The following is a 15,658-nucleotide window of genomic DNA, read 5'->3' on the forward strand; positions in this document are numbered from 1 at the left end:
GTACTCTAAAATGTAAATAAACTATAATATTTCATACGGAAAGTAGTATGTTCAATAGGAAAGGAAAATTAGTAAGCGCGCTCCCTCTCCCTCGCACGCCAAAAGACTGATATTGTTCCGGTGCTCTTCTCACTAAAACTCAAAATACTTGCTTGTTTTTCAAAAAACAAGCCTGAAACGTTGAATAAAGACTGTTGAAATCTAGTGGAAGCCATAGGAATTGCATTCTGGGGAGACGGATTTACATGGGAACAATAGGTTTCTACTGGGAGCTAAAAAATAAAATATTTATAAAAATCTGTGCGGATTTTCTTCGGATTTTCGCCTGCCATATCAATTCTGTTATAGTCTCAGACATTATTTTAACAGTTTTAGGAACTTCAAAGTGTTTTCTATCCAATGCTACCAATTATAAGCATATTCTGGATTCTGGGCCTGAGTAACAGGTAGTTTACTTTGGGCACGTCAATCAAGCGGAAATTCAGGAAACTAGACCCTATCCCAGAGAGGTTTTAAGCCATTTTTGCACACAATGAGTCCATGCAATGTATTATGTAAGTTTTTCAGCAAATTGTTACTCCTGAAATTATTTTGTCTTGCCATAACAAACGGGTTGAATACTTATTGACTCAAGACATTTCAGCTTTTTATTTGTAATAATGTCCCCCAAAAAATCCACTTTGGGGTAATGTGTGTCGCCAGTGACAAAAACATTTTATATTCAGGCTGTAACACAACTAAATGTGGAAAAAGTCAAGGGGTGTGAATACTTTCTGAAGAAAGACATGCTTCATAAAATGATATAGAATGTCCAGTTTTAAAACCAATGAAGTTTATTGTTGACTCATTTTCTAAATGCTGACCGCCTCCGCTCAGATTCAAGGTGGGTGATGTGTGGTGCGCAACAGGCACTGTCCTTCACTCCCTGGTCTTGTGACCATTTAGACGTTAATGTTAATTATCCTTCATTATATTTGTCAAACATGATTATGTACATTGAAATAATATTAAAATCAATTTTTCAATGTTTGCTTCTCTGATCCAATTATAGGCTTCTCTGATCTTATAATTGTTAGATTGTTATGATTATATGTTTTTAAAGATTTTTAAATATATATATTTTTTAAATCTATATTCTTGTCCGACTATTTATTTAAACTTGTACCTGAACAAGAGCGCAAGCGTTAATGTCGAGCCCTGTTATATAATGCACAACTAAGAGGCTCTGGTCAAAAGTAGTGCGCTATATAGGGAGTAGGGTGCCATTTGGGTCAGGGACACTGACCAATAAGTCAAAGCCCCTCTCTCTCCGATGCCTCTTTGGTGCCTTGCATTGAGTCAATGGCTGCAATTCTGCTATGAACAATGTATAATTTATGCAAATGATGAATGTTGTTTGTAGCTTATTCTATACTTTAGACTTTTGTCTTTTGTGAAGTACTGTGAAATCTGATAATGCCCCAGATGTTCAAGTAATACATGGTTGCAGTTTATAGGCCTGCAAGAACACTATCCATATGCTGTACAGGTAACTGCCAAAAATATGGTACACCAACATAGTGTCTTAAGGCATTGGGCCAGAACCACTTCAGTGCATAGATTGTCTGGAATTCTATTGGAGGGATGCGATTAGTGTTGCATAGTGTATTTAAAAAATAAAATACATTTAAATAACCTTTTTATTTAACTAGGCAAGTCAGTTAAAACCTCTCTGGGATCGTTCGGGACGCTGGCGTCCCACCTCGACAACAGCCAGTGAAATTGCAGGGCGCCAAATTCAAAACCAACAGAAATCTCATAATTAAAATTCCTCAAACATACAAGTATCTTATACCATTTTAAAGGTAATCTTGTTTTTAGTCCCACCACAGTGTTCGATTTCAAAAAGGCTTTACAGCGAAAGCACCACAAACGATTACGTTAGGTCACCGCCAAATCACAGAAAAACAGCCATTTTTCCAGCCAAAGAGTGGAGTCACAAAAAGCAGAAATATAGATAAAATTATTCACTAACCTTTGATCTTCATCAGATGACACTCATAGGACTTCATGTTACACAATACATATATGTTTTGTTCGATAAAGTTCATATTTATATCCAAAAACCTCAGTTTACATTGGCGCCATGTTCTGAAATGCCTCCAACATCCCGGAGAAATTGCAGAGAGCCACATCAAATAACAGAAATACTCATAAACTTTGATGAAAGATACATGTTTTACATAGAATTAAAGATAAACTTGTTCTTAATGCAACCGCTGTCAGATTTCAAAAAGCTTTACGACAAAAGCACAATATTCAATAATCTGAGAAGAGCGTTCAGCCACAAAAGCAAGCCATACAGTTACCCGCCAAATTGTGGAGTCAACAAAAGTCAGAAATAGCATTATAAATCTTCACTTTGCTGATCTTCGTCGGAATGCACTCTCAGGACTCCCACTTCCACAAGAAATGTTTGTTTTGTTCGATTACGTCCATATTTATGTCCAAATACCTCCGTTTTGTTCGCGCGTTTAGTTCACTATTCCAAAGGCACAATGCGCAAGCGCAAAATCCAGACAAAGTCAAAAGAGTTCCATTTGAGTTTGTATAAACATGTCAAATGATGTTTACAATCAATCCTTAGGGTCTTTTTACAATAAATCTTCAATAATATTCCAACCTGACAATAGCGTATTCATTACAGAAGAAAAAGAAGGAACGGCGCGACCGCGCAGTAAACAACTCATTGGCCTCAGCCTAGTCCACTTGTTGAAACAGCTCTTATTCGACCCTCTTCAACAATAGAAGCCTCAAACAACTTTCTAAAGACTGTTGACATCTGCTGGAAGCCTTGGGAAGTGCAATCTGGCCTCATAGACACAGCATAGGCAATCACTTAAATGAAACTACAAACCTCAGATTTCCCACTTTCTGGTTGGATTTGTCTCAGGTTTTCACCTGCCATATGAGTTTTGTTATACTCCCAGACATAATTTTAACAGTTTTGGAAACTTTAGTGTTTTCTATCCAAATCTCCTACTTGTATGCATATCATAGCTTCTGGGCCTGGGTAACAATCAGTTTACTCTGGGCACCTTATTCATCCAAGCTACTCAATACTGCCGCCCTTTCCCAAAGAAGTTAAGAACATATTCTTATTTTCTATGATGGCCTAGGAACAGTGGCTTAACTGCCTTGTTCAGGGCAGAACGACATTTTTAACTTGTCAGCTCGGGGATTCGATCTTGCAACCTTTCGGTTACAAGTCCAACGCTCTAACCATTAGGCTACTTGCCGCCCCGGTATCACGGTACCAAAACGTCATAATACTTCTGACAACAATATATTATTTTATACCGTAGTACCGTTTCATATCATACTACCATATTTTTCATCTCTACTGACCTAAAGATCCTGCTGGTGCATGTTTATAAATTCAGTTGAATTCAAGCAATAGCCACTAGACTCTTGTATGCGCAGGGCCAATAATATCCACTTCACTCATGTGCATATCACGTGTGGCAGCTGTAATTAGTCCTGTAATCAGTCCTGACTCACCTGCTTCTCTGTCTGCTCTTCATGCGCATCTATTCCTCCATCAGCTTTTAAAATATACACTGAACAAAAATATAAACGCAGCCTCCAATTTCAAAGATTTTACTGAGATCCAGTTCATATAAGGAAATCAGTGGATTAGTCCCTAATTTATGGATTTCACATGACTGGGAATACAGATATGCATCTGGTCACAGATACCTTTAAAAAATAAGGTAGGGGCGTGGATCAGAACCAGTCAGTATCTGGTGTGACCACCATTTGCATCATGCAGCACGCCTCGTCTCCTTCACATAGAGTTGATCAGGCTTTGATTGTGGCCTGTGAAATGTTGTCCCACTCCTCTTCAATGGCTGTGCGAAGTTGCTGGATAATCACGGAAGTGGAATACGTTGTCGTATACTTCGATCCAGATCATCCTAAACATGCTCATTGGGTAAGTATGCAGGCCGTCGAAGAACTGGGACTTTTTCAGCTTCGAGGAATTATGTACAGATCCTTGTGACATAGGGACGTGAATTATCATGCTGGGAGGTGATGGCGGCAGATGAATGGCACAATGGTCCTCAGGATCTCCTCATCACGGTATTTCTGTGCATTCAAATTGCCATCGATAAAATGCAATTGTGTTCGTTGTCCATAGCTTATGCCTGCCCATACCATAACTCCACCACCACCATAGGGCACTCTGTTCACAACATCCGTGAAGAGCACACTTCTCCAGTGGCCATCGAAGGTGAGTGTTTGCCCAATGAAGTCGGCTATGACCTCGAACTGCAGTCTTCAAGCACACAGTTGAGCTTCCCTGAGACAGTTTCTGACAGTTTGCATAAATTCTTTGTTTGAAGACCCACGGTTTCATCAGCTGTTTGGGTGGCTGGTCTCAGACGATCCCGCAGGTGAAGAAGCTGGATGTGGAAGTCCTGGGATGGCGTGGTTACTTGTGGTCTGTTGTTGGGAGGCCGGTTGGATGTACTGCCAAATTCTCTAAAAGGATTTTGGTGGTGGCTTATGGTAGATAAATTAACATTCAATTCTCTGGCACAGCTGTGGTGGACATTACTGCAGTCAGCATGCCAATTGCACGCTCCCTCAACTTGAGACATCTGTGGCATTGTTGTGAGAGAACTGCATGTTTTAGAGGGCCTTTTATTGTCCCCAGCACAAGGTTCACCTGTGTAATAATCATGCAGTTTAATCAGCTTCTTGATATGCCACACCTGTCAGGTGGATGGATTATCTTGGCAAAGCTGAAATGCTCACAAACAGGGATGTAAACAAATTTATGCCCAAAATTTGAGATGCTTTGTGTGCTTATGAAATCTTTCTTTGCAGCCTCTGAGTGCCTCTGAGTGCCAGAGGGAAAAATGGACAGCCATGCTTGCAGCTTTACAGCAAAGAAAACTAGCATAAACGGTTCAAAACAGTATGACCCATATTACCAGAGATGCCTTTTTTTCTATCGGGATTTGTGCGCATTTAATGTCATTTCACAGACCATGTCGTGTGTCGTTTTTTGAACTAATCCCTGGTTGCTGATTATTGGTTTGATAACAAATGACGTTGTTTAGTCATGTTACCTAGCTAGCTAACAACCTGTTAACTTGACAGTAGGTTTAAGTAAATTTCATTGGCACAGGAAGAAAGGAAAAGGGTCTGCTACTCATGATGTGCTTCAAAGGTAGGATTCATATTGGCCTAATGTAAGCCTAAACTATATCAAAAATCTATTTCTGGCGCTCCTTAAATTTTGTTCGGTGCCTAACCTTTTAAAAGTTGGGAGCAGTGTTTGTGGGAGAGCGAGAGAGTGGTGTGAGTTTGAGAGCAAGGGAGACGGTGTGTGTGTGTGTGTGGGGGTGGGAGTGTGCGTCTGTTAACTCGAGTAAAGGTTTCATGCCGTGTTTGTTTTTTAGTTTTTAACCTTTATTTAACTAGGTAAGTTTCCCCCTTACTGCCACAATGACATGCATGTATATTAATATATTCCTTCCTCCCATTCCTCCAGCCAAATTCAAGGTATGCCTTTGCAAATATGAGCTATCAGCTCTCTGCAGTATTCTATTATACACCAAACAGTGTCAAGTTAAATTCAATGTGTTGTATTGAGTAGAAGAGTGAATTTCAGTGACAGGATTTTGTGTAGCACATGTACATGATGGTGCGAGCAGGACGCCAGACCACAGATTAAAAAATAATGATAATAATAATTTACGCCAGGGTACTGTGAAACTACTCTATATCGTGATACTTGGCCTGGTATTGTATCGTTAGTAAAGTGTTGGTATCGTGACAACACTAGATGCAATACCATTCTTCCATGAGAAATTCCATCATTTGATGTTCTGTTGATGGTGGTGGAGAACGCTGAGACGGCCATGGCATATAGTTTACATTGTTTTCATGCTCATCAACCCATTCAGTAACCACTCCTGTCTTGTTGATATGGGCATCGTCTTCCTGTTGGGGGGGTGGGAATATGGGGCCACAATAATGGACTGCCCAACATTTGTATACATAAGCCTAAGTATGATGGGATGTTAATTGTTTAATTAACTCAGGAACTACACCTGGGTGGAAGCACCTGCTTTCAATATAACAATGTATCCCTATTCTTTTTTTTTTTAAGTCTTCCATTATTTTGGCAGTTACCTGTATCTGATGGGGTTGTTGATCATTGATGGCTAAGATGATCCCTATATTTCTAAAGGTTGAGAATGAACCAGAGCCAAAGGAAGAAGTGAAGGAGGAGGAAGACGAGGATGAAGAGGAAGACGATGATGGAGAGTCTGGCCGGTTGCGTTTCAAAACGGAGCGTAAAGATGTCACGTCTGGTGTTGTGCGGCTGGCGGATGCGGGAACCAAAAGACGGAACATTCCTGAAACATTAGGTACATTAATGTACAACTTTGCACTGTTATATAAACTGTAATATATTTGTGTGCTTTGTTTGGTTACGTTGTTTGGTTGAAGGGCATTTCAAGTTTAACTCCTGTACCTAAACAATTTGGATCAAAAGAAAATGCTCAAGTGCAGCTTGAGCAATTCTTACTGAATGGCTTGTATTTGAATGTTCTAATGTTAACCTCGTGGGGATGTGTTTTGCCCCCCAGAGCTGTCTGAAGAGGCCAAAGCAGACCTGATGGAGTTTGCGGAGAAGGAGCGCCAGAGGAAGCAGGGCCGCTTTGGGGGCCGAGGAGGAGATAGAGGAGGATTCAGAGGTCGAGGATTAAGAGGGAGGTTCCCCGGATTTGGGATGGGAGACTTCGGTGGAGGAAGAGGACGAATGAATGACATGAGGCTCCCAATGGTGCCTCTACATATGGGCATGCAGGTAAATCTTATTAAAATAATCTGACACAATATAAAAGGAGGATCTCTTGATATTCTGTAATGTCACTTTCAATTATAGAATTGTTTACGATTAGCTTACTTGAGTGTATGTGTGCAAGACAATTTAAAGCTATGCTTACTGAATATTGTCGCAATGTTTACTTGCAAAACTAATAATAACAGCTATGTAGGTTATTTTTTTCTTGTTCTCACACATGCCATTGTCATCATGGCATATTGGATTTAGTTTCTCGTGGCCTTTTTATTATTAGACAACTCTTGAAGCATATAATCCGTTTTTATTTAAGATGTTCATCCATATACAGTTGAACTTGGAAGCTTACATACACTTAGGTTGTCATTAAAGGGAGTCATTAAAACTCGTTTTTCAACCACTCCACACACATTTCTTGTTAACAAACTATAGTTTTGGCAAGTCGGTCAGGACATCTACTTTGTGCATGACACAAGTCATTTTTCCAACAATTGTTTACCGACCAAAGAAGGGCCAGATGTATACAGAATGGTGTCGTCTGCGTAGAGGTGGATCAGAGAATCACCAGCAGCAAGAGCAACATCATTGATATATACAGAGGAAAGAGTCGACCCGAGAATTGAGCCCTTTGGCACCCCCATAGAGACTGCCAGAGGTCTGGACAACAGGCCCTCCGATTTGACACACTGAACTCTATCTGAGAAGTAGTTGGTGAACCAGGCGAGGCAGTCATTTAAGAAGCCAAGGCTATTCAAATCAAATTTATTTATATAGCCCTTCTTACATCAGCTGATATCTCAAAGAGCTGTTCAGAAACCCAGCCTAAAACCCCAAACAGCAAGCAATGCAGGTGTAGAAGCACGATGGCTAGGAAAACTCCCTAGAAAGGCCATTGAGTCTGCTGATAAGAATGTGGCGATCGACAGTCGAAAGCCTTGGCCAGGTCGATGAAAACGGCTGCACAATACTGTCTTTTATCGATGGCGGTTGTGATATCATTTAGGACCTTGAACGTAGCTGAGGTGCACCCGTGACCAACTCGGAAACCAGATTGAATAGAGGAGAAGGTATGGTGGGATTCGAAATGTTCGGTGATCTGTTTATTAACTTGGCTTTCGAAGATTTTAGATAGGCAGGGCAGGATGGATATAGGTCTATAACAGTTTGGGTCTAGAGTGTCTCCCCCTTTGAAGAGGGGGACGACCGTGGCAGCTTTCCAATTTTTGGGGATCTCAGACGATACGAAAGAGTTTGAATAGGTTAGTAATAGGGGTTGCAACAATTTCGGTTGATAATTTTAGAAAGAGAAGGTCCAGATTGTCTAGCCCAGCTGATTTGTACGGATCCAGATTTTGCAGTTATTCCAGAATATCAGCTGTCTGGATTTGGGTGAAGGAGAAGTGGGGGGGTTTGGGCAAGTTGCTGCAGGGGGTGCTGAGATGTTGCCCAGGGTAGGGGTAGCCAGGTGGAAAGCATGGTCAGCCATGGAAAAATGCTGATTTGAAATGATCTAATATTTATTGTTGGTGACATTGTTTCCTATCCTCAGTGCAGTGGGCAGCTGGGAGGAGGTGCTCTTATTCTCCATGGACTTTACAGTGTCCCAAACCTTTTTGGAGTTAGTGCTACAGAGAGCAAATTTGTTTGAAAAAGCTAGCCTTAGCTTTCCTAACTGATTGAGTACAGTCGTGGCCAAAAGTTTTGAACGACACAAATATTAATTTTCACAAAGTTTGCTGCTTCAGTGTCTTTAGATATTTTTGTCAGATGTTACTATGGAATACTGAAGTATAATTACAAGCATTTCATAAGTGTCAAAGGCTTTTATTGACAATTACATGAAGTTGATGCAAATAGTCAATATTTGCAGTGTTGACCCTTCTTTTTCAAGACCTCTGCAATCGGCCCTGGCATGCTGTTAATTAACTTCTGGGCCACATCCTGACTGATGGCAGCCCATTCTTGCATAATCAATGCTTGGAGTTTGTCAGAATTTGTGGGTTTTTGTTTGTCCACCCACCTCTGAGGATTGACCACAAGTTCTCAATGGGATTAAGGTCTAGGGAGTTTCCTGGCCATGGACCCAAAATATCGATGTTTTGTTTCCCGAGCCACTTAGTGCTCCATCATGCTGGAAAAGGCATTGTTCGTCACCAAACTGTTCCTGGATGGTTGGGAGAAGTTGCTCTCGGAGGATGTGTTGGTACCATTCTTTATTCATGGCTGTGTTCTTAGGCAAAGTTGTGAGTGAGCCCACTCCTTTGGCTGAGAAGCAACCCCACACATGAATGGTCTCAGGATGCTTTACTGTTGGCATGACACAGGACTGATGGTAGCGCTCACCTTGTCATCTCCGGACAAGCTTTTTCCGGATGCCCCAAACAATCGGAAAGGGGATTCATCAGAGAAAATGACTTTACCCCAGTCCTCAGCAGTCCAATCCCTGTACCTTTTGCAGAATATCAGTCTGTCCCTGATGTTTTTCCTGGGGAGAAGTGGCTTCTTTGCTGCCCTTCTTGACACCAGGCCATCCTCCAAAAGTCTTCGCCACACTGTGCGTGCAGATGCACTCACACCTGCCTGCTGCCATTCCTGAGCAAGCTCTGTACTGGTGGTGCCCCGATCCCGCAGCTGAATCAACTTTAGGAGATGGTCCTGGCGCTTGCTGGACTTTCTTGGGTGCTCTGAAGCCGCCTTCACAACAATTGAACCGCTCTCCTTGAAATTCTTGATGGTCCGATAAATGATTGATTTTGGTGCAATATTACTGTCAGCAGTGAAGCCCTTTTTGTGCAAAGCAATGATGATGCACGTCTTTCCTTGCAGGTAACCATGCTTGACAGAGGAAGAACAATGATTCCAAGCACCATCCTCCTTTTGAAGCTTCTAGTCTGTTATTCGAACTCAATCAGCATGACAGAGTGATCTCCAGCCTTGTCCTCGTCAACACTCACACCTGTGTTAACGAGAGAATTACTGACACGATGTTAGCTGGTCTGAAATGCAGTGGAATTTTTGGGGGGGGATTCAGTTCATTTGCATGGCGAAGAGGGAATTTGCAATTCATCTGATCACTCTTCATAACATTCTGGAGTATATGCAAATTGCCATCATACAAACTGAGGCAGCAGACTTTGTGAAAATTAATATTTGTGTCATTCTCAACTTTTGGCCACGATTGTATAGTGGTTCCTGACTTCCCTGAAAAGTTGCGTATCGCGTGGACTATTCGATGCAAATGCAGAACGCCACAGGATGTTTTTGTGCTGGTCAAGGGCAGTCAAGTCTGGGGTGAACCAAGGGCTATATCTGTTCTTAGTTCTACAATTTTTGAGTGGGCCTTGCTTATTTAAGATTGAGAGGGAAAGCACTTTTGAAGAGCAACCAGGCATCCTCTACTGACGGAATGAGGTCAATGTCCTTCCAGGATACCCGGGCCAGGTCGAGTAGAAAGGCCTGCTCGCTGAAGTGTTTTAGGGAGCGTTTTGACAGTGATTAGGGAAACTGGGGGCCGAGGGGGGTCTATAACAAGCGGCAACGGTGAGGGACTTGTTTCTAGAAAGGTGTATTTTTAATAGTAGAAGCTCGAATTGTTTGGGCACAGACCTGGATAGTATGACGTAACTCTGCAGGCAGTATGACGGAACTCTGCAGTAGATTGCAACGCCGCCCCCCTTTGGCAGTTCTATCTTGTCGGGAAATGTTATAGTTGAGGATGAAAATTTCAGGATTTTTGGTGGCCTTCCTAAGCCAGGATTCAGACAGGGCTAGGACATCCGGTTTGGTGGAGTGTGCTAAAGCAGTGAATAAAACAAACTTAGGGAGGAGGCTTCTAATGTTAACATGCATGAAACCAATGCTTTTATGGTTACAGAAGTCAACAAATGAGAGTGCCTGGGGAATGGGAGTGATGATGGGGGCTGCAGGGCCTGGGTTAACCTCTACATCACCAGAGGAACAAAGGAGGAGTAGGATAAGAATACGGCTAAAGGCTAAAAGAACTGGTCGTCTAGTGCGTTCGGAACAGGGAGTTAAAGTGGTATGTTTCTGGGCGTGGAAGAATAGATTCAAGGCATAATGTACAGACAAGGGTATGGTAGGATGTGAGTACAGTGAAGGTATGCCTAGGCATTGAGTGATGATGAGAGAGGTTTTGTCTCTAGAGGCACCATTTAAGCCAGGTGCGGTCACCACATGTGTAGGGGTGGAACATAAGGGCTAGCTAAGGAAAATTGAGCAGGGCTGGATACTCAACAGTGAAATAAGACAAAAATTACTAACTAAAACAGCAATGGACAAGGAATATTGACATTAGGGAGAGACATGTGTAGCCGAGTGATCATAGGGTCCAGTGAGTAGCTAGGCGAGCTGGAGGCACGGCGATTCAGACAGCTAGCAGGCCGGGGCTAGCCGATGGGCCTCAGGGGAAATTTTGCAACGGGAGAGTCTGTTGAAACCCCCTCGGACGGTTACGTCGGCAGGCCAGTCGTGATGGATCGGCGGTGCTCCGTGTCGACAGCAAAGGGTTCAGGCCAATTGGCAGAAGAGGTATTGAAGCCCAGGAATTATCTGATGGAATCTCTTAGGCTAGCCGGGAGATGGGCGTAGTTCGAGGCTGAAGCTGTAGCTGGATCATACAAAGATTGAGATGGAGCGCGCCCACATGTCTGGAAAACGTGTAACCAGCCTAGGTGACAGACTCAGACCGTTAGTGGTAAAGTTCATGAGGTATAAGGACAAGATGGCTGTTCGGTGGAGAGCCATGAACTTGAGAAGAACATCTTCAACGAGAACTTCTCTGAAGCTGTGCGCCAGAGGCAGAAAGACCTTATCCCAGCGATGAAATCTGCCAGAGAGCATGGGAACATTTCTTAAGTCCACTACAACAGGCTGAGAGCGCCAAGCCTTCGGGTCAGTAGCTTCAACCCAACATCTCTCACACACACACACTTATTTATTTAGTCTCCATATTATGTCTGTCTCCAATAAGCTACCAAGGAAAGGGCTAAGAATTGCCCATAGATTTCATGAACCTTATTTGTAAAGCTATCTTACTAACATCAGATAACAATCATATACTGGCCATCTCTGAAACTCACTTAGATAATTCCTTTGATTATACAGGAGAAGCAATACAGGGATATAATATCTACAGGAATGCCTATGGGGGAGGTGTTGCTGTATATGTTCAGAGACATATTCCTGCAAAGCTTAGAGGATCTCATGTCAAATGTTGTTGAAGTGTTGTGGTTGCAAGTTCACCTGACACATCTAAAGCCTCTTTTTTTTAGGGGTGCTGCTATAGGCCACCAAGTGCTAACAGTCAGTATTTGGATAATGTGTTTGATGTTAAGAGTTCTATTTTCTGTGTGACCTGAACATTGTCTGGATAGCATCTAGCTGTCATCTCAAGAGCGAAGCTTCTGTGACTGCCTGTAATATATAGTAGGACCCATGTTATCCCTCATTCAACTAGAGTGCAAACAATTCGTTTTGGATCTGTGACATCCACTTGAATTAATCATGTCTTCACTAATGCTGCAGAGTTTTGCTCCACAGCAATATCAGTTTCCATTGGCTATAGTAACCATAACGTTGAGGAAATAACAAGGAAAGCCAAAGTTTGGGCCAAAGTAATTTATAACAGATCATACATCTTTTCTCAGGATTCTTTTGTTGAAGATGTAAAAAATGTATGTTGGTCTGATGTGTATGAGGAAGTGAATCCAAATGCAGCACTGGAATTATTTGTACAATTATTCATGCTATTTGTTGACAAGAATGCGCCTGTTAAGGAACTGACTGTGCAAAATATTACAGCCCCCTGGATTGATGATAATTAAAATAAATGTATGGGTCAAAGAAATTAAGTGCAAGTTGGCAAAAAGTCAGGCTGCTCAGCTGATTGGTTGACATGTTGTAAATTGAGAAATGTTGTGACTGAACTTAAGAAAAAGACAAAGAAAGGATATTACCAAGCAAAGATAAACGAGATAAAACACAATGAGAAAAATACTTTGGACTACATTAAATGATATCATGAGCAGAACCCAATTTATCTCCATTGTTCTTTGAAGTTGATGGGTAATTTGTAATTAAACCTTTAGATATTGAAGAATGGCGGCTGCCGTTTTTACGGGCTCTTTACCAATTGTGCTATTTTTTGTGTTTCCGCATTGTTTAACTTATTTTGTACAAAATGATGCTACCATCTCAAAAAGAGCTTCTGGATATTAGAACAGCGATTACTCACCTCAAACTGGACAAAGAGTTGAGTCTGACACAAAGGATATAATGTTGCTCCCGGACAAGTTCCAAATCCCCGTAATTCGCACGAAGGAAGTACAGGGGGTGCAGATCAGGGTGCCTTGTGGGAATTCGTCAGCGAGTGGGTAACCTGCCTCTACCATCCGTTTTATTGGCCACCGTGCAATCACTGGAGAATAAACTGGATGATCTCTGTTCGAGACAATCCTACAAACGAGACATTTAAAAACTGTAATATCTTATCTTTCACCGATTTGTGGCTGACCGACGACACATAATATACAGTGGGCTGGGTTTTCCATCGGCAGGACAGAACAACTACGTCCGGTAAGACAAGGGGTGGGGGCATCTATTTGTCAATAACAGCTGGTGCGCGATCTCTAAGGGAGTCTTGAGGTATTGCTCGACTGAGGTAGATTACCTCATGATAAGCTGTAGACCACACTATCTACCAAGAGAGTTTTAATCTATATTTTTCGTAGCCATCTATTTACCACCACAAATGAATGCTGGCACTAAGACCGCACTCAACGAGCTGTATAAGGCCATGAGCAAACAAGAAAATGCTCATCCAGAAGCGACGCTCCTAGTGGCCGGGGACTTTAATGCAGGCAAACTTAAATCCTTTTTACCTAATTTCTACCAGCATGTCACATGTGCAACCAGAGGAGAAAAAACTTTAGACCACCTTTACTCTGCACACAGAGACTCATACAAAGCTCTCCCTCGCCTTCCATTTGGAAATTCTGACCATAATTCTATCCCCCTGATACAAGCAAAAACTAAAGCAGGAAGTACCAGTGACTCGCTCAATACGGAAGTGTTCAGATGGCGAGGAATGCTACACTACAGGACTGTTTTTCTAGCACAGACTAGAATATATTCTGGAATTCATCCAATGGGATTGAGTATACACCACCACAGTCACCGGCTTCATCAATAAGTACATCGACGACGTCGTCCCCACAGTGACCGTACGTACATATCCTAACCAGAAGCCATAAATTACAGGCAACAACCGCACTGAGCTGAAGGCTAGAGCTGCTGCTTTTAAGGAGCGGGACACTAATCCGGGCGCTTATAAGAAATCCCGCTATACCCTCAGACGAACCATCAAACAGGCAAAGCAGGACTAAGATTGAACCCTACTACATAGGCTTTGAAGCTTGTCGGATGTGGCAGGGCTTGCAAACTATTACAGACTACAGCTGCCCAGTGATGTAAGCCTATCAGACAGGCTAAATGCCTCTTCATGCTTTTTGCTTCAAGGCAAGCAACACTGAAGCATGCGTGAGAGTAGAGGTCGACCGACTATTTAATTACAGACGATTTTCAAGTTTTCATAACAATCGGTAATCGGCATTTTTGGATGCCGATCACATTGCATTCCACGAGGACATTGCGTGGCAGGCTTGACTACCTGTTATGCGAGTGCAGCAAGGAGCCACTGTAAGGTGCTAGCTAGCATTAAACGTATCTTTATAAAAAACAATCAATCTTAACATAATCAATAGTTAACTACATATGGTTGATGATATTACTAGTTTATCTAGCTTGTCCTGCGTTGCATATAATCGATGCGGTGCCTGTTAATTTATCATTGAATCACAGCCTACTTCACCAAACGGGGGATGATTTAACAAGCGCATTCGCGAAAAAAGCACTGTCGTTGCACTAATGTGTACCTAACCATAAACATCAATGCCTTTCTTTAAAATCAATACACAAGTATATATTTTTAAACCTGCATATTTAGTTAATATTGCCTGCTAACACGAATTTCTTTTAACTAGGGAAATTGTGTCACTTCTCTTGCGTTCTGTGCAACAGAGTCAGGGTATATGCAGCAGTTTGGGCCACCTGGCTCGTTGCGAACTGTGTGAAGACCATTTCTTCCTAACAAAGACAGCCAACTTCGCCAAACGGGGGATGATTTAACAAAATCACATTTGCGAAAAAAGCGCAATCGTTACACGAATGTACCTAACCATAAACATCAATGCCTTAAAATCAATACACAGAAGTATATATTTTTTTAAACCTGGATATTTAGTTAAAAGAAATTGATGTTAGCAGGCAATATTAAACTAGGGAAATTGTGTCACTTCTCTTGCGTTCATTGCATGCAGAGTCAGGGTATATGCAACAGTTTGGGCCGTCTGGCGAACTAATTTGCCAGAATTTTACGTAATTATGACATAATATTGAAGGTTGTGCAATGTAACAGCAATATTTAGATAAAATACGGAACGGTTCTGTATTTCACTGAAAGAATAAACGTTTTGTTTTTTCGAAGTTATAGTTTCCGGATTTGACCATATTAATGACCTAAGTCTCGTATTTCTGTGTGTTATTATAATTAAGTCTATGATTTGATAGAGCAGTCTGACTGAGCGGTGGTAGGCAGCAGCAGGCTCATAAGCATTCATTCAAACAGCGCTTTACTGCGTTTGCCAGCAGCTCTTCGCAATGCTTCAAGCTCTGTTTATGACTTCAAGCCTATCAACTCCCGAGATTAGGCTGGCAATA

General features: G+C 41.9%; 1 protein-coding gene across 3 annotated transcripts in view; it reads left to right on the top strand.

Moving 5' to 3' along the window:
- The window catches only part of LOC129859423 (RNA-binding protein 33-like), a 63,725-nt gene that overhangs the window by 13,032 nt on the left and 35,035 nt on the right, over positions 1 to 15,658 (top strand). For all 3 annotated transcript variants that reach the window (XM_055929212.1, XM_055929211.1, XM_055929209.1), the window contains exons 7-8: positions 6,245 to 6,425; positions 6,648 to 6,868. In XM_055929212.1, coding sequence (XP_055785187.1) covers positions 6,245 to 6,425; positions 6,648 to 6,868 — 402 coding nt within the window. The remainder of the gene's footprint in view (positions 1 to 6,244; positions 6,426 to 6,647; positions 6,869 to 15,658) is intronic.

Source organism: Salvelinus fontinalis, chromosome 7 (genome assembly GCF_029448725.1).
Source record: "Salvelinus fontinalis isolate EN_2023a chromosome 7, ASM2944872v1, whole genome shotgun sequence".
Taxonomy (NCBI): Eukaryota; Metazoa; Chordata; class Actinopteri; order Salmoniformes; family Salmonidae; genus Salvelinus; species Salvelinus fontinalis.